The 19,683-nt window shown below is 42.6% G+C and overlaps 1 protein-coding gene across 1 annotated transcript in view; it reads left to right on the forward strand.

The window, feature by feature from the left end:
• LOC141099176 (bile acid receptor-like) overlaps positions 1-19,683 on the forward strand; it is a 197,740-nt gene that overhangs the window by 115,964 nt on the left and 62,093 nt on the right. The window contains exons 2-3 of the mRNA XM_073587319.1: positions 5,553-5,682; positions 18,605-18,967. Of these exons, the coding sequence (XP_073443420.1) occupies positions 5,589-5,682; positions 18,605-18,967 (457 nt within the window). The 5' untranslated portion in view covers positions 5,553-5,588. The remainder of the gene's footprint in view (positions 1-5,552; positions 5,683-18,604; positions 18,968-19,683) is intronic.

Genomic DNA, 19,683 nt, shown 5'->3' on the forward strand with positions numbered 1-19,683 from the left:
AAAATATATGTCTCAGGAGGCAGGCTCAGACGGTGTCAGGCACAGTATGGATTTGACGGCCCAGATTACACAGCGGAGGAGCAGGGAGAGGTAAAGATTGCAAATGCTGGGGCCCTGGCCAAGCAAGGGGGGCCCACTCGTGGGCGTCGGTACTGGCACTGGGCCCCTCATAGTACAGCGGTGTGTCTGACGGCGGGTGTGCACCACCACCGTCAGAGACACTTGATTGCACTATGAGGGACCCTGTGCCAGTGCCCGCGCCCAAGAGTCGGCCTACCCACCTGTCCAGGGCAACGGCACTCGCACGGTGTCGTGCGCTAGGTGGTGACCCCGGCCATGGGGGGGGAGGCAGCACAGTTAGGGAGTTTTAGAAAGTGGCATATGTTGATGTTGGACATTCAACTGATGCAAAAGGCGAAATAGGTGAAGTACCAGGAAGAGGTGGACCAAAGCAAGCCATTTTTCTGTCACCCTATGTGTCATCAGGGGAAGGTGGGACAAAATCCTTGGAAACCCATGCGTGGTTCATTTTAATGAAGGTTAGATCATCCACATTTTGGGTTGACAGACGGGTCCTTTTTTCTGTCAGGATTGATCCAGCTGCACTGAAGACTCTTTCCGATAGCACACTTGCAGCTGGGCAAGCGAGCTCCTGTAAGGCATATTGGGCCAATTCAGGCCAGGTGTCCAGTTTAGCGGCCCAATAGTCAAAGGGGAATGACCTGTGTGGGAGAACATCGATATGGGAGGAAAAGTAGTTTGTAACCATAGTTGACAACTGCTGTCTCCTGTCACTTTCCATCGATGCAGTATTACCAGTTGTGTGAGCGGTATTTGAAAAATCAGTCCACAACATTGTCATGAAACCCCTGTCTCCAACGCCACTTCTGCTGTGTGCACCACGAACACCTCTGCCAAGCTGCCCCCGGCCCGTACGGCTCGTGTGAGAACCATCACCGCTGCTGTGTGCTGGGAATGCCTCAAGCAACCGATTTACCAGAGTTGCTTGTTTATTAGCCAATATTAGGTCAAGGTTCTCCTGTGGCATGATGTTTTGTAATTTGCCTTTATAGCGTGGATCCAGGATGCTGGCCAACCAGTAGTCGTCATCGTTCATCATTTTGGCAATGCGGGGGTCCCTTTTTAGGATCCGCAAGGCATAATCTAACATGTGGGCCAATGTTCCCGGTGTCAATGATGCACTGCGAGTGCTGGGTGGAGGAGCACTTTCTGGCAAATCCACATCCCTCCAGTCACGCACAAACCCTGTACCAGACCTTGCCACGCCAACATTTTCACTTGCCCCACGAGATGCATCCTCCTCCCCTAAGTAATCATCCCCCATCATCCTCCTCCTCCTCCTCCTATTCTTCCTCCACCTCGTCCAGGAGAGGTCCCTGAGCAGACAATGGCTGAATGTCATCAAGGATTCCCTCCTCCTCTTCCTCCTCATCAACATTGGCTGCAGACGCCTGCTCCTTAAGGTGCGTCAAAGTTTGCATGAGCAGACGCATAAGTGGGATGCTCATGCTTAGGATGGCGTCATCTGCGCTTACCAGCCGTGTGCATTCCTCAAAACACTGAAGGACTTTACAAAGGTCTTTCAGCTTCGACCACTGCACGCCTGTCAACTCCATGTCTGCCCCCAAAGTGCCTGGCCGTGTATCCTCCCACAAATGCATTATGGCCTGCCTCTGCTCGCACAGCCGCTCCACCATGTGCAGGGTGGAGTTCCACCTTGTTGCAATGTCGATAATGAGGCGGTGGTTGGGAAGGTGGAGCAATCGCTGCAGCTTCTGCATACGAACGGAGTGTACAGGCGACCGGCGGATGGAGCAGGGCTGTTAACTCCGGATAATTTTTGAGGAAGCACTGCACCACCAGGTTCAAGGTGTGAGCCAAGCAAGGTATGTGGCTGAGTTTTGAAAGGGCTATGGCTGCCACAAAATTACGGCCGTTATCACTAACTACCTTGCCTGCCTCAAGATGTACACTGCCCAGCCATGACTCAGTTTGTCGCTTCAAGTACTCAGCCAGCACCTCGGCGGTGTGTCTGTCGCCCAAACACATCATCTGCAACACAGCCTGCTGACGCTTTCCACTAGCTGCTCGATAGGGGGACACATCGTGTGCAACAGTGGCAGCTGCAGATGGAGTGCTCGTACGACTGCGCTCTGTGGACGAGCTTTCGCTTCTGGAGGAGGAGGAGGAGGGTCGAACGCCTACAGCCAACTGTTTCCTATACCGTGGGCTAGGCAGCACTGTCCCACCACCGCTGTCCCCTGTGGACCCTGCATCCACCACATTAACCCAGTGCGCAGTGATGGACACGTAACGGCCCTGGCCATGCCGACTGGACCATGCATCAGTTGTGAGGTGCACCTTTCCGCTCACTGACTGCTTGAGTGCATGGACAATGCGGTCTTTCACATGATGGTGGAGGGCTGGGATGACTTTGCGAGAGAAGAAGTGGCGACTGGGTAGGTCATAGCGTGGTACTGCATAGGCCATGAGTTCGCGGAAAGCTGTGCTTTCCACCAACCGAAAGGGCATCATCTCAAACGAGATTAGTTTGGCAATGTGGGCGTTCAAACCCAGTGTACGCGGATGAGAGACTGAGTACTTTCTTGACCTACTCATAGTGTCTGGGAGGGCGAGCTGGAATTGAGAGCTGCATATGGTGGAAGTAGCGGTGGACAGGGCGGACTGAGAGAGGGTTGATGATGGTGATGGAGTTGGTGTTCTTTCTGATGGCCTAGAATCAGTCTTTCGTTGATATAACAGTGGGATTCCCTGACTGCTGTGGCCTTGCAACGACACCTCAACATTTGCTGCTGTGCTAACCGGTGGGCTTACAGTGGGGGAAACAATGTAGCATTGCTGACTACCTTCGTTGTGATCAGTTGCACATGTGGCACTTGAGGTTTGGTGTTGTGTCCACGCTTGCAAGTGCATGCTGGTTAAATGTCTAAGCATGCAACTGGTATTCAAATTTTTCAGATTTTTCCCTCGGCTAAAGGTCTTTGCGCACTTCTTACAGATAACCTTGGCCTGATCATGAGGATTTTGTTCAAAAAAGTGCCACACTGCACTCTTCCTACTTTGGCAGACATTTTGCGGCCTAGCACGCTGTGATCTTTTGACCCTCTGGACAAGCTGTCCAGCAACTCTTTTGATGTTTGGAACCTGTCTTTGGAGTGCTCCGGGCCTGCCAGATAACAGCTGTTGCGATGTCGATGTCTGCTGTGGATGCTCCTCATCTGAGCTATTGGAAGCAGCACCCTCTTCCCCCAATGGATGCCAATCTGGGTCAACAACTGGGTCATCCATCACCTCCTCTTCTATGTTATGTGCACCTTTCTCTGTGTCACCGTGTATGGTGGTATAGTGTGCGGGAAGGGGCACCTGAGTCTCATCAGGGTCAAAATCTGGCTCTGTACACTGCGAGGACAATGTAGTGCTCTGAGTGAATGTACCAGCAGAATCATCCATCAGCGGCTGTGCATCAGTGCACTCCATGTCAGATTCATCTTGGCCTGGGTAATTCACCATTTGACTTGATAATCCAGGCATGGTATGTGAAAACAGCTCCATGGAGTAATCAGTAGTATGGCCTGTGTCATCCTTCAATCTTGGTTGGGGTGAAGGACACAAGGAAAGGTGTGGTTCATGAACATGAGCCTCCAATGACGACTCAGTGCTTTTACTTTTTACAACTGAAGAAGAGGAGGCGATAGAGCTGGAGGCTGAGTCAGCAATGTAAGACAAAACTTTTTCCTGATGCTCTGCCTTTAAAAGCGGTTTGCCAACTCCTAGAAAACTAAGCGTTCGAGGCCTTATGTGGCCAGACGATGACGCAGGGTCAGCACCTCCTGCATTCGGTCCTATTTTGCTCTTGCCACTACCATCAGATCCACCACCAACACCATCATTACCAGCTGGCAACCCCCGCCCAATTCCTCGGCCTCTTCCACCAGCCTTCCTCATTTTTGGTAGAAATGTAGACAAAATCCAACAAACTATATAGTAATGTAAAACAAGGTACAAGGTGTCTATAGGACAGGGGAGTTTTAGAATTTCTGCACACACTTGTGGACAGTGGACACTTGTGGATTGTGTGCGGCCCACTGATATCTGAGCGCTATGTGACACGCTCGATGGCACAGCTGCCTGTGACCAAAGTGACGAGAGGATAATGGATGTGACACGCTCGATGGCACAGCTGCCTGTGACCAAAGTGACGAGAGGATAATGGAGATTTTGAATCTCTGCGTACACTTGTGGACAGTGGACACTTGTGGATTGTGTGCGGCCCACTGATATCTGAGCGCTATGTGACACGCTCGATGGCACAGCTGCCTGTGACCAAAGTGACGAGAGGATAATGGAGATTTTGAATCTCTGCGTACACTTGTGGACACTGGACACTTGTGGATTGTGTGCGTCCCACTGATATCTGAGCGCTATGTGACACGCTCGATGGCACAGCTGCCTGTGACCAAAGTGACGAGAGGATAATGGAGATTTTGAATCTCTGCGTACACTTTTGGACACTGGACACTTGTGGATTGTGTGCGGCCCACTGATATCTGAGCGCTATGTGACACGCTCGATGGCACAGCTGCCTGTGACCAAAGTGACGAGAGGATAATGGAGATTTTGAATCTCTGCGTACACTTGTGGACAGTGGACACTTGTGGATTGTGTGCGGCCCACTGATATCTGAGCGCTATGTGACACGCTCGATGGCACAGCTGCCTGTGACCAAAGTGACGAGAGGATAAGGGAGATTGGATTGCTTTTAAAAAAGCAGTTTGCGGAGCAGTGGGTAAACAGCAATGCCAGCGTGTCAGGAAGCCTTAAAAGGCAGCCCAACAACCAACACCACTGATACACCACAATATAGCCTCCCCTTGCACTGCACACACAGTGACTTGTGTGTTGTGCAGGCCAAATCGCTAGCAGCAGAAGCAGTTTTTTTGTCTTCTTCCCTGCCTAACGCTCTCCCTACAGAATCAGCAGCAACCTCTCCCTATACTAAGATCGGCAGAAGTAAGATGGCGGTCGGCGTGCACGCCCTTTTATACCCCCTGTGACGCCCACCAAAGCAAGCCAATCACTTGCATGCCCTTCTGAAAGATGGTGGTGACCCGTGCCTATGTCATCACGTTGCCCACAGTGTCCGTGGATCCTGATTGGCTGAAAAAGAGCGCAAAACAAACTTTTGAAACGCGACTTTGGCGCGTAAGTCGACGACCTCGTGGCCGACCTCATCCTAGGGTCGGGTTTCGTTTCATGAAACCCGACTTTGCCAAAAGTCGGCGACTTTTGAATTTTTTCGACCCGTTTCGCTCAACTCTAAGCCTGATACAGCTACATTTGAACAAATGGATCATCGGTAAAGTCATAGTAATCATTGATTTTGTCTCTCTGAAATTCCAATAAAAAGTTCAAATGAGGTGTAATGCAGCTGATAACAAACTAAGAGTAACCAAGATAAAGGAAATCCCAATGAATAATAAAATAATATGAGAATTATGTTTTCTTTTCAGGATTTCTCTACAGAAAAGTAAAACTAACGTGGGTTAATGAGACAGTGGGAAGGCTTGGAGCAGACCATGGCAAACAGCTATGTAACAGTTCCTGATGCATACTGTCTTGCTGAACCTCTACCTTACTACGGTAAGTTAAAAGATACAGATACCTCATTCAGTAAATGTATTTATTGTTCATACATAGGAGGTAATTATTTTTTAATCCCTTAGGAAACTTTCACACTTGCTTTTTTTTGCTGTGCGTTTTTTGCGCACACAAATGCATGAAAAAAACGCATCATGCGTTTGTGTGTGTTTTTGGCGGGTTTTGGTGCGTTTTTTAAAAAAACGCATGTGTTTTTTTGGCGCATACGTGCGCATTACAATGCGCACGAATGCGCACCCATAGACTATAATGGGTGTTTTGCTGTAAAAAAAACGCATTGTGTGCGCATGCGATTTTTTGGGGCGAGTCGGATGCACAAAAAATGCAACAGGATGCATTTTGTGCGCCCAAGCGCACACTACAAAAAAACGCATGCGCATACAAACGCATGTGTATGCGCACCTATGCGCATCCATGTAAAAGATAGGGGGAAAAAATGTATGCGCTTTTTTGCGCTAAAAAACCGCAAAAAAACGCAAGTGTGAAACCAGCCTTAAAGGGGTTGTCCGGCCTTAGGCTACAAGACTGCAATCACTCTATGTGACTGCAGATTTGTGAATTTTCACATCATGTGTTATGAGGATTCTTCATTGCTGGCACTGGGCATGTGTATTGAACAAAGCCAGACACAGTCTGGTTAAATTGTGGCCAGAAGTATGCAAATCGCATAAGTGCGGGTCACATGACCACCTGACCCCAGCACAGGAGAATCATTACAGCATGTAGTGCACGTGATATGAGGATTCACAAGTCTGCCACTACATATCATGACGGCAGACTTGTAGCCTAAGGCCAGGACAATACCAAACTGATACTTTTTTTTTATATATAATATTGTACTGGTTAAAACATTTCATAACTTTGTGCAAATAAATTGGGATTTGTTTTGCCATTTGCTGAGACACCTAACTATTTTGTCTTCTGTTGATTGATCTAAAGCACTGGCAAAAATTAAGAAACCACTGCAAAAACCACTGCAAAATTTTCAATTTGTTTGATTTTTCTCATCATTTAATGTTTTAACTCAGGAAGAGATCAGAAATCAATATTTTGTGGAATAACCATGATTTTTAATCACAGCTTTCATGCATCTTGGCATGCTTTCCAGCAGTCTTTCACACTGCTTTTGGGTGATATTATCCCACTCCTGGTACAAAAATTTAAGCAGTTATTCTTTGATGGCTTGTGACTAACCATCTTCCTCTTGATTACATTCCAGAGGTATTCAATGGGGTTCAGGTCTGGAGATTGGGCTGGCCATGACAGGGATTTGATGTGGTGGTCCTTCATTCACACATTGATTGACCTAGCTGTGTGGCATGGCGCATTGTCCTGCTGGAAAAACCAGTCCTCAGAGTTGGGGAACATCGCCTAAGCATAAGGAATCAACTGTTTTTCCAGGATAACCTTGTATGAGGCTTGACTCATACATCCTTTGCAAAGAATAACCTGCCAAATTCCAGCCTTGCTGAAGCATCCCAAGATCATCACCGTTCTTCCTCCAAATTTCACAGTGGGTGCAAGACACTGTGGCATGTACACCTCTCCAGGTCTCCGTCTAACCATTAGATGATTAGGTGCTGAAAATTGGACTCATCAGAGAAGATTACCTTACTTCAGTCCTCTATGGTCCAATCCTTATGGTCTTTGGCAAACTTCAGCCTCGCTCTCCTTTGCTTCTCACTGATGACAGGCTTTTTTCTACCTTTACATAACTTGAGCCCTGACTCTAGGAGCCTGTTATGAACTGTTCTTGCCATGCACTTCACCCTAACTGCCATTTGCCATTCGTTTTGTAGGTCACTTGATGTCATCCTGCGGTTGCTGAGTGACATTCGAATAAGATGACGGTCATCCTCAGTCAGTGTAGTGTCGTTTTCGTCCTCTGCTGGTCTGTAGCTTTGTTGTGCCCAATGGCTGCTTGACCTTGTTGTAATGAACTGCTGTCTTAGAAATTTTAACCCCTTTGTTACATTGGACGTACTATTCCGTCCATGTGACCTGGGACTTAAGTCCCCTGGACAGAATAGTATGTCATAGCTGATCAGCGGCGTTCACGGGGGGAGCGCCACTGATAGAGGCTGGGTGTCAGCTGATTATCACAGCTGACACCAGGCACTATGTGCCAGGAGCGGTCAAGGACCGCTCCCAGCACATTAACCCCTGGCACACTGCGATCAAACATAATCACAGTGTACCGGGGACATAGGGAAGAATCGCGCAGGGAGGGGGCCCTGAACCCCTTGGAACAACGCAATGCCTCCTCCCTCCTCCTCGAATAGGCGCTGAGAAAGCCATTTGCAGTGCCTGTCAGAACCCTGGTCAGACACAGTGCACTGCAAAGTGTCAGATCAGCGATCTGACACAATATAGTAATGACTCCCCCTGGGACAGTGTAATAAAGTAAAACAAAAAATTAAAAATAAATAAATAAAAAATTCCTAAATATATTAAAAAAAATATTCCCTAATAAATTCTTTTTTGTAAATTAAAAGCAAAAAACAATATAAGTACACATATTTAGTATCACCGCGTCCGTAACGCCCCGCCATATAAAACTGTCCAACTAGTCGACCCCTTTAGTGAACCCCTTAAAAAAAAATCAAGGCAAAAAACAAAGCTTTATCATCATACCGCCGTCCGAAAAGTGAAATAACACACGATCAAAAAGACGGATATAAATTAACATGGCACCGCTGAAAACATCATCTTGTCCGGTAAAAAAAGAGCCACCATAGAGCGTCATCAGTAAAAAAAATAAAAAAGTTATAGCTCACAGAATAAAGCGATGCAAAAATAATTATTTTTTATATAAAATTGTTTTTATTGTATAAAAGCGCCAAAACATAAAAAAAAAGATATAAATGAGGTATCGTTGTAATCATACTGACCCGAAGAATAAAACAGTTTTATCAATTTTACAACACGTGGAACTGTGTAAACACTTCCCCCCAAAAGAAATTCATGAAATGCTGGTTTTTGTTCATTCTGCGTCCCAAAAATCGGAATAAAAAGCGATCAAAAAATGTCACATGCCCGAAAATGGTACCAATAAAAACGTCAACTTGTCCAGCATAAAATAGACCTCACATGACTCTGTGGGTCAAAATATGGAAAAATTATAGCTCTCAAAATGTGGTGATGCAAAAACTATTTTTTGCAATAAAATGCGTCTTTTAAGCATGTGAAAGCTGCCTCTTTATCACACCCTTAGTTAGGGAAAAATAATAAAATTAAAAAAAAGTATTTATTTGCATTTTCCCATTAGGGTTAGGGCTAGCGTTAGGGCTAGGGATAGGGCTATGGTTAGGCCTAGGGGCTAGGGTTAGGGATGAGATTAGGAGTAGGGGTGTGTTGGGGTTAGGGTTGGAGCTAGAATTGGGGGGTTTCCACTGTTCAGGCACATCAGGGGCTCTCCAAATGCGACATAGGGTCTGATCTCAATTCCAGCCAATTCTGCGTTGAAAAAGTCAAACGGTGCTCCTTCCCTTCCAAGCTCTGCCATGCGCCCAAACAGTGGTTTACCCCTATATATGGGGTATGAGCGTACTTAGGACAAATTGCACAACAGCTTCTGGAGTCCAATTTCTCCTGTTACCTTGGAAAAATAAAAAAATTGGGGGCAAAAATGTCATTTTTGTGGAAAAAAATATGATGATTTTTTTATTTTAATGGCTCTACGTTATAAACCTTGAAGATAACCACAAATCCTTGAGGAAGGGGTGGGGTAGTTCCCCTGAAATGTAGCCTAATTGAGATAATTTGGAACTGACTGCTTCTGTGTCTGCTACATGTCTTGGAGACTGGATCTCAAACTGAAGGTATTTATGCCAAAAGAAAATGTTTATAATTGCCAAACAAGGATGAAGGACATTTCATCCTTATATGGTAATGTACGAAATATGAATATTTTTATTAAAATTAAACTAAAAACATTGCTTTTTTTTATAGTATGTTAATGCTGTTTGGAGCGCATTTTTTTAAAATGTGCTACGTTTAATGTATATGAAGAATCCATATGTGCACTCATATCCTTGACTCCCATATATTAACTTTAAAAAAACTTGGTTTTGAACATTATGACTGCCAAGGAACAAGTATGCCTTGTCAAGAGTACTTTTGGGGTGTCACTGGACTTCAGAAAATATTTGCAGCCATCAAGCGAGTATACAGTACTGTGCCTGATTCCACAACTGCTCTGAGACAAAATATGGTATATGCCATTCAACTAAGTGAAGAGAAATGACAATCCATCATCAAGACATGAAGATTAGTCAATACTAAAATTTCCTAAAATCTTCAAAGTAACCAGTCATGAGGGCCACCCCAAGACAGAAAGTGCAATAATAGGCTCTGCTGCAGTGGATAAGGTCATCAGAGTTAGGGCTCATTTTAACAACATATTTTAGGTCTGAGTCTGTACATGAAAAAAACTAATAACACTAGGGCCAATATTATTCAGTGGGGCAAGTGCAGATGACTATTTTTTTTTAACAAAAAAAAAAAAAGATTCCATTAGGAGACACAGTAGAGCATCCAATTTTTATGGATACATTGCAAATCTGTAACAGGAAATTCTGGAAACTTGACACTAGACCTCAAGCAGCTTGGATTGTGTGCCTCTCCACTCTTCCTCCAGACTCTGGGACCTTGATTTCCAAAGTCTAGTGTGAAGTATCCACAATCAATGATGGTTTCGGGAGCCATGTCATCTGATGGTGTAGGTCCACTGTGCTTTATCAAGACCAAAGTCAGCACACCCTTCTACCAGGAAATTTTAGAGCTCTTCATGCTTTCCTCTGCTGACAAGTTTATTGGAGATGGAAATTTCATTCTCCAGCAAGACTTGGCACCTGTCTACACTGCCAAAAGTACCAGTTCCTGGTTTAAAAACAACAGTGTCACTGTGCTTGATTGGCAAGCAAACTCGTCTGACCTTAACCCCATAGATAATCTAAGGGGTACTCTCAAGAAGAAGATGAAAGACATGAGACCAAACAATGCAGACAAGCTGAAGGCTGCTATTAAAGCAACCTGGGCTTCCATAACACCTTAGCACTGACACAGGCTGATTGCCTCCATGCCATGCTGCATTGATGCAGTACTTGATGCAAAAGGAGCCCTGACCAAGTATTGAGTGCATTTACTGAACATACATTTCATTAGACCAACATTTCAGATTTCAAAATCATTTTTTCAAGCTTGTGTTATAAAGTATTCTAATTTACTGAGATAATGATGTTTGGGTTTTCATTGGCTGTAAGCCATAATCATCAACATTAACAGAACTTAACATTTGAAATAGATCTCTCTGTTTGTAATGACTCTATCTAATATGAGTTTCAATTTTTATATTGAAAAATGAAATAAATTAACTTTTTGATGATATTCTAATTTTGTGAGATGCACCTATAAGTAGCATAATGAAATGTACAGCTAAAGTAGCAGAAAAGCAAGCTCTCACATAGAGCACTGGCAAAAATTAAGAGACCACTGCACAGTTTTATAAAAATCAGCTTCTCTACATGTCTGACAGCCATTCCTTTCCAGTGTCAGTTGAATTCCAACCAGGGTACACCTCATTCTACTTAATGTGCTTCTGATTAGGTAATCTGAAAAAAATCTTATTTAATGAAGGAAAGTATAAAAAACCCTGCTGTGGTGTTCACAATCCTCTTGCAATAGGACAAGCTGGATAGTAAAACAAGTTCTAGTAATATCCCAAAAGTAATAGTAATGAAAAAATAACTTTTAACCATGCCAAAAGAGTTTATAAGGAAAGTCTTGAGTGAGGAAAAGAAGGGCTCAATTCTGGCTTTACTAGCAGAGGGATACGGTGAGCCTCATGTGGCCTCCATCCTTAACCCTTTACTCCCAAGGGTGGTTAGCACGTTAATGACCGGGCCAATTTTTACAATTCTGACCAATGTCCCTTCATGAGGTAATAACTCTGGAGCGCTTCCATGGATCCTGGTGATTCTGACATTGTTTTCTCGTGACATATTGTACTTCTTGTCAGTGGTAAAATTTCTATGATATAACTTGCGTTTATTTGTGAAAAAGTGGAAATTTGACGAAAATTTTGAAAATTTCGCAATTTTCCAACATTGAATTTTCATGCCCTTAAATCACAGAGATATGGCACACAAAATACTTAATAAGTAATATTTCCCACATGTTTACTTTACATCAGCACAATTTTGGAACCAAAATTATTTTTTGTAAGGAAGTTATAAGGGTTAAAGTTGACCAGCGATTTCTCATTTTTACAAGACCATTTTATTTTTAGGGACCACATCATATTTGAAGTCACTTTGAGGGGTCTAAATGATAGAAAATACCCAAAAGTGACACCATTCTAAAAACTGCACCCCTCAAGGTGCTCAAAACCACATTCAAGAAGTTTATTAACCCTTCAAGTGCTTCACAGTAATTTTTTGAATGTTTTAAAAAAAATGAACATTTAACTTTTTGTCACAAAAAAATTAATTCAGGTCCATTTTTTTTTTTATTTTCCCATGGGTAACAGGAGAAATTGGACCCCAAAAGTTATTGTGCAATTTGTCCTGAGTACACTGATACCTGATATGTGGGGGGAACCACTGTTTCGGCGCATGGCAGAGCTCAGAAGGGAAGGAGCACCGTTTGACTTTTTCAACGCAAAATTGGCTGGAATTCAGATCTGAAACCATGTCGCGTTTTGAAAGCGCCTGATGTGCCTAAACAGTAGAAACCCCCCACATGTGACACCATTTTGGAAACTAGACACCCCAAGGAACTTATTTAGATGTGTGGTGAGAACTTTTAACCCCCAAGGGCTTCACTGAAGTTTATAATGTACAGCTGTAAAATAAAAAAAATCATATTTTTTCCACAAAAATGATCTTTTTACCCCCAATTTTTATTTTTCCAAGGGTAACAGGACCCCAAAAGTTATTGTGAAATTTGTACTGAGTATGCTGATACCCCATATGTGGGGGTAAACCACTGTTTGGGCACATGGAAGAGCTTGGAAGGGAAGGAGCACCATTTGACTTTTTCAACTCAAAATTGGCTGGAATTGAGATCGGATGCCATGTCACATTTGGAGAGCCCCTGATGTGCTTATACAGTGGAAACCCCCCACAAGTGACCCCATTTTGAAAACTAGACCCCCCCAGGGAACTTATCTAGATGTGTGGTGAGCACTTTGAACCCCCAAGTGTGTCACAGTTTATAACACCCGGGCGTGAAAATAAAAAAGTCATATTTTTTCCACAAACATGATCTTTTAGTCCCCTTTTTTATTTTCCCAAGGGTAACCGGAGAAATTGGACCCCAAAAGTTGTTGTGCAATTTGTCTTGAGTACGCCGATACCCCATATGTGGGAGAAAACTACTGTATAGGCACACGTTGGGGCTCGGAAGGGAAGTATTGACATTTTGTAATGTAGACTTTGATGGAATGGTCTGCGGGTGTCATGTTGCCTTTGGAGAGCCCCTGATGTGCCTAAACTGTGGAAACCCCCCACAAGTGACCCCATTTTGGAAACTAGACCCACCAAGGAACTTATCTAGATGTGTGGTGAGCACTTTGAACCCCCAAGAAGTTTGTAACGTAGAGGCATAAAAATAAAAAAATCATATTTTTTTCCACAATTTTTTATTTTTCCAAGGGTAACAGGAGAAATTGGACCCCAAAAGTACAATTTGTCCTGAGTAGGCTGATACCCCATATGTAAGGGTAAACCACTGTTTGTGTATATGGCAGAGTTTGGAAGGGAAGTAGCACCGTTTGTCTTTTTCAATGCAGAATTGGCTGGAATTGAGATCAGGCGACATGTTGCGTTTGTAGAGCACCTGATGTGCCTAAACAGTGGAAACCCCCCAATTCTAACTCCAACCCTAACACCAACACACCCCTAACCCTTATCTCAGCCCTAATCCTAGCCCTAACCCTAGCCTTAACTCTAACCCTAGCCCTAGCCCTAACCCTAATGAGAAAATGGAAATACATTTTTTTAAAATTATTTTTCCCTAACTAAGGGGGTGATAAAGGGGGGTTTGATTTACTATTTATGGTGGGTTTTTATGTTTGGCAGCTGTCATACGCTAAAAGATGCTTTTTATTGTAAAAATAGCTTTTGCATCACCACATTTTGAGACCTATAATTTTTCCACATTTTGACCCACTGAGCCATGTGAGGTCTTATTTTTTGCAGGACGAGTTGATGTTTTTATTGGTACCATTTTCGGGTACGTGGCATTTTTTGATCGCTTTTTATTCCGATTTTTGGGACGCAGAATGAACAAAACCAGCATTTCATGAATTTCTTTTGGCGAGTGCGTTTACACCGTTCCGCTTCCAGTAAAGTTGATAAGCGGTTTTATTCTTCGGGTCAGAACGATTACAGCGATACCTCATTTATGTTTTTTTTATGTTTTGGCGCTTTTATGCAATGAAAACAATTTTATATAAAAATAATTATTTTTGCATCGCTTTATTCTGCAACCTATAATTTTTTTGCTGATGACACTGTGTGGAGGCTCGTTTTTTTGTTGGTATCCATCTTTTTGATCGCGCGTTATTGCACTTTTTGTTCGGCAGTATGATGCTAAAGCATTGTTTTTTGCTTTGCTTTTTATTTTTATTTTTTAATGGGTTCACTAAAGGAGTTAACTAGTGGGACAGTTTTATACGGCGGGTCAGTACGTATGCGGCGATACTAAATATGTGTACTTTTATTGTTTTTTGTTTTTTATATTTCCAAAAAATGAATTTATTAGGGAATTTTTTTCTTTTTTTTTAAATTTATTTAGGGATTTTTTATAAATTATTTTTACACTTTTTTTACTTTATTTTATTGTCTCAGGGGGAAGGCCATCACTGTAATGTGTCAGATCACTGATCTGACACTTATAACAGAGCTGTGTCAGATCAGCGATCTGACAGGCGCTGCACAGGCTTCCTCACTGCCTGAGGAAGCTGCCACCCTGCAAGCCCCCGAAGGCCCCCCCATGGCCATCTTGGATATGGGGCCTGCAGGGAAGGAGACCCTCCGAGCAGCTCATCTCGCTGCTCGGGGGGCTCAGGGAAGCACGGAGGGAGCCCACTCCCTGCCAATGCTTCTCCAATCCCCCGGTACACTGCGATCAAGTTTGATCGCAGTGTGCCAGGGGTTAATGTGCTGGGGCGGTCCGTGACCACCCCTGACATATAGTGCCAGGTGTCAGCTGTGATAATCAGCTGACACCTGGCCGCGATCAGCGGCGCCCCCCCGGGAGCGCCGCTGATTGCTTAGAAGTACTATCCCGGCCCCATCATAGGGGCCCAGGTACCGTGGACGAGATAGTACATCTCATGTCTGAAAGGGGTTAAGGTAAGAAGAAATGCAAACCTACAGGGCCCTGTGTGAAAAAGTGCTTGATCCCCCCTTAAAACATAAATTAACTGTGGTTTATCACATCTTTGGGAAGCTGAGCTGAGTTGAGATCTATCTGTGTGGAAAAGGTTATAAAGCTATTTCTAAAGCTTTGGGAATCCAGCAAAGCACAGTGAGAGCCATTATCCACAAATAGTGAAAACATGGAACAGTGGTGAACATTCCCAGGAGTGGCCAGCTGACCAAAATTACACCAAGAGCACAGCAACAACTGATCCAAGAGGTCACAAAAGACCACACAGCAACATCCAAAGAACTGCAGGCCTGACTTACTTCAGTTAAGGTCAGTGTTCACCTTAAGAAAGAGACTAGGCAAAAATTGCCTGCATCACACAGTTCCAAGATGAAAATCACTGTTGAGCAATTAGAACATAAAGTTTTGTCTTAGTTTTGCCAGAAAGCATCTTGATGATCCCCAAGACTTTTGAGAGAATACTCTGTGGACTGATGAGACAAAAGTTTAACTTTTTGGAAGGTGTATGGTCTATTACACTTGGCGTAGAAGTAATATAGCATTTCAAAAAAGGAACATCATACCAACAGTAAAATATGGTGGTAATAGTGTGATGTCTGGGGCTGTTTTGCTGCTTCAGGACCTAGAATACTTGTGGATCCAATTGAAGTGCTGTGGCATGACCTCAAAAATGCAGTTCATGCTCGGAAACCCTCCAATGTGGCTGAAATACAACAATTCTGCAAAGATGAGTGGGCCAAAATTTCTCCAGAGCATTGTAAAGGACTCATTGCCAGTTATCGCAAATGCTTGATTGCAGTTGTTGCTGCTAAGGGTGGCCCATCCAGTTAGGAGGCAAACACTTTCTTACACAGTGCCCTGTAGGTTTGGATTTCTTTGTCCTTAATAAAGACCTTCATTTAAAAACTGCCTTTTGTGTTTACTTGTATTATCTTTGTTTAATACTTATAATTTCTTTGGTGATCTGAAACATTTAAGTGTGACAAACATTCAAAAGAAGAGGAAATCAGGAAAGGTGCAAAAACTTTTCCACACAACTGTATATATAAACAAAGGTTCACTACTCACATGCCATGTTTTTAGTAATTGTATTAAAAAAAATAGCATCCCCTGTGTGAGCCTGACCTAAATTTGTGTATCATGATCTTTAAGTATGAAATACATTGTATATCCCATTAATTGCTGCCTGTAATGGAATGTGCATATTATACTGTGCTTATCCATTTGAAACTGAAAATGCAAACTTTTAGGACAGATAAAAAAAAATAAAACAAGACTTTGTGGTCTGGAGAAAATCATATTCTACGTATAAAGTTCACGGCGGAGTAAAAATTGTAGCTTCATGAGAAATGCTTTTCTCTTACTACAATGAAATTTTGCTTTGATTTTTTTTTTACATAAAATCTTAAACAGTTATGCATTAACTATAAATTTAAACAAAACATCTAAATGCTCTTCATTTAGTCTTTAAAGGGGGTTTCCAGTTTCAGATAAACATTATTCCCAGCACAGGCTTTTTTTTTTTTATTAAAAAATAAACTGAACTTTTCTCAACTTCCCCTGTCTCCACCATTGCTACTGATGTCTGTTATGGTCTGCAGCACTGATGTCAAGTCAACAGTGTTGCATCCAGTGAGAGCAGCGGACCGGCGCTGGCAGGGGTAATTGGTTATAGTGATATCAACGTGATGCCAGCACTGCAAACAATAGCAGACACCAAGAGCGGCAGTGAAGACTTTGTGATGACCCGGTATTGGGGAGTAAAGCACAGTTTACTCTTTCAAAAAAACAAATTGCGCCTGTAGACAGGGGGTTTCTGAAACTGGAAAAGTCCTTTAATGATCAGACTATGGTGGACTGTCTCAGATGCAGTTTTCATATCTGTATTCATCACTTTGTAAGGAAATGAATATACTGTTATGATGTACAATCTGAATTATGATATGTGTTATTAGGGTTGGTGTTGTGTTCTGCCCGACAGTAGGGAGAGTTAAGGACCCTTTACATTTAGTGATGCACCAGCGATCCGACCCGGTCAGGATCGCTGGTGCATCGCTAAATGATCGCTAGTGTGCTGTCACACAGGCAGACCTCACAGCGATGCAACAGCGACGCAGCGCACGATACTCACCTTTCACACACAGCGATCCTGACGTCCTCCGCCCGCCTCCATGCATCGCTCGTCGTCACAGCAGGAAGCCCAGCAGGAAGCGCCTGACGAGAAATGGAGCCGGACATTCTCGTGTGATCAGCTGGTCGGAGGTAAGTATCACACATAGCGATATCGCTAGCGATATCGCTATAACGTCACAAAATCGGTGATGTTATAGCGATATCGCTATGTGTAAAACCCCCTTTAGAGTGAATATTTGGGACTAGCCCAGAGTGGGAGGGCTAAAGTGAAGAAACAGTTTCCTGTCAGGACATTAAATAGGGTGTGTCAGTTGCAGACCTAATGTCTGGACAATAAGCAAGATGTGGGTGTTCCCGAAGTGAGAGGAGACCAAGACAGTGGTTAGTGTAAACTAGAGTAATGGTCAACTAGAAATGGGTCCTGGGAGAGGACGCCTAGCAGTACTGCACTGAGTTTATAAGTCAGAGAGGTAACGGGACAGAGAACGTGATTCAGAGAGAGTGCCTCTTTGCAGCCATTGTTTTAATTGCTCAAATACATCTAATATAAAATACAAAGCAGCTTTTTGTTTTAACAAGAATGTTCTATCATTTGGTGTCTGAAGCTTGTGCATGAACTGTGTCTCTGGACTAGCAAAAAACTCTATGTAGTCTGATCCTTCAATCATATACTCTTCAACCTGTCCCCTACTTATTGCTAACTAATAGTCGATGGGTTAGCAAGGGACAGATGGAAACGAGTATTACCATAGGATCAGACTGCACAAGCTTTGCTTGTTGCTATGGCATCACATAGGCCTTCATAGGTGCTGTAAACACATTACTACAGAAAATAAATATTTTTTTAAATATTATTATATTTTTTATACACTTTTATAAGTGTGTGTTTGAAAATTAAGGTATCATCAACTATATATTTTGATAAATTCAGACAGGTAGTTTTTATTTAATATGTTACTTATTTTATTTGCATTTCACATTATTTTGTACATTTCTATTTTGCCAGATATTTTTATCGTTTTGAAATTGGTACAAAAATGTTCAGTTTTCCTTTTTTTACCTGTTTCCTTATTTTGCTAGATTAGTTATGTTCCAATGTGGCTCCTAAATATAATATAAATGTATACAGTACATCATTATACGTTTGGACAATCCACATGCAACTTTTGTGTTCAGATTATTTGTAGGAAACATATTTGTATTGCTTTTGTCCATGTCCTTAATCTCTCGGATAGATTCAATACTTAGAGACCAATAACATTGCTTCCATTATTGATAGAAAGTTCTGGGCAGAAATTAAAATTTTGGCCATTTCCTTGCCTGTTCAGCACAGAAAGCAATACATTGCTAAATGTTTCTTTGTTTGTTTTCACAGACGTCCTGCCAGATCACATTAATTATCAACTTCCAGATTCAGACTTCCAGGCGACCCCGTATTGTCAGTATACAAATGTGCCTTATTCCCCTGTGTTGCAATCCCCAGCGTCACAATGCCATTACAGTGCATACAGTTTGGAGGCCTCCTACGGTGATGGGCAATATGTCCTCAGCACATGTGACATGGGTAAACCTCCCTCAAACATGACGCATTGTGTGGAAGAGATGTACCCTACTGTAAAAAGGACAAGAATTAGTCATTCTACTATTCGGATGAAAGGTCATGAAGAACTTTGTGTGGTGTGTGGAGATAAGGCTTCTGGGTATCACTACAATGCACTTACTTGTGAAGGGTGTAAAGGTCAGTAAAATACTAGATTGTGTTCTTCTAATACTAGTCACATGTATGTCCATGTCAAGCAATATAACAACTTTATATGATGCAAATGCGATCAAGGAAATTATTTGCAACATAATTAACTCCAAGACATGGAAGGCATCATTTGTTGTATCCAAAGTAGCAATTTAAAAAGAAAAGGTAATTGTGAAAGAGACACTTAACCAAGAAAATGTAGGAGTACAAACAACCTATTGTATAATACAGACGGATGTGGACAAAGAGACGCTATAAAACCAAAAGGAACCACATATCCAATTATACTGACACTATTACAAATAATATAATCAATATATATTTTTTTTATTGAGGACGCCAAATAGAACACATTAAAATCACAATACAAGACAATATATAATAAAAAAGCCAAGGGGGCAGGTCAGCACACACAATAGATTAAAGATATAATAATAGTCAAATCCTATATAATTTATCCAGAGCTATATCTTCACTCTATTAATTAGTGAGCATTAAAATACATGGGTAAGAGAATATATATAAAAAGTAAAAGTGCAGTTCATATATATAACAATTATTACCTAATAAAGTGCTATAAGTAAGTAATTAATCACATAATCTAAATAGAGATAAATGGAAAATTCCAAATACTAACCAGGATTCATCATATGTGTGCCGTCACCACCACCCCGCACTCCAACGCGCGTTTCACACGTTGCTTC

The sequence above is a fragment of the Dendrobates tinctorius genome, unplaced genomic scaffold, assembly GCF_039654945.1.
Source record: "Dendrobates tinctorius isolate UK_male_01 unplaced genomic scaffold, ASM3965494v1 ptg000098l, whole genome shotgun sequence".
NCBI classification, from domain to species: Eukaryota; Metazoa; Chordata; class Amphibia; order Anura; family Dendrobatidae; genus Dendrobates; species Dendrobates tinctorius.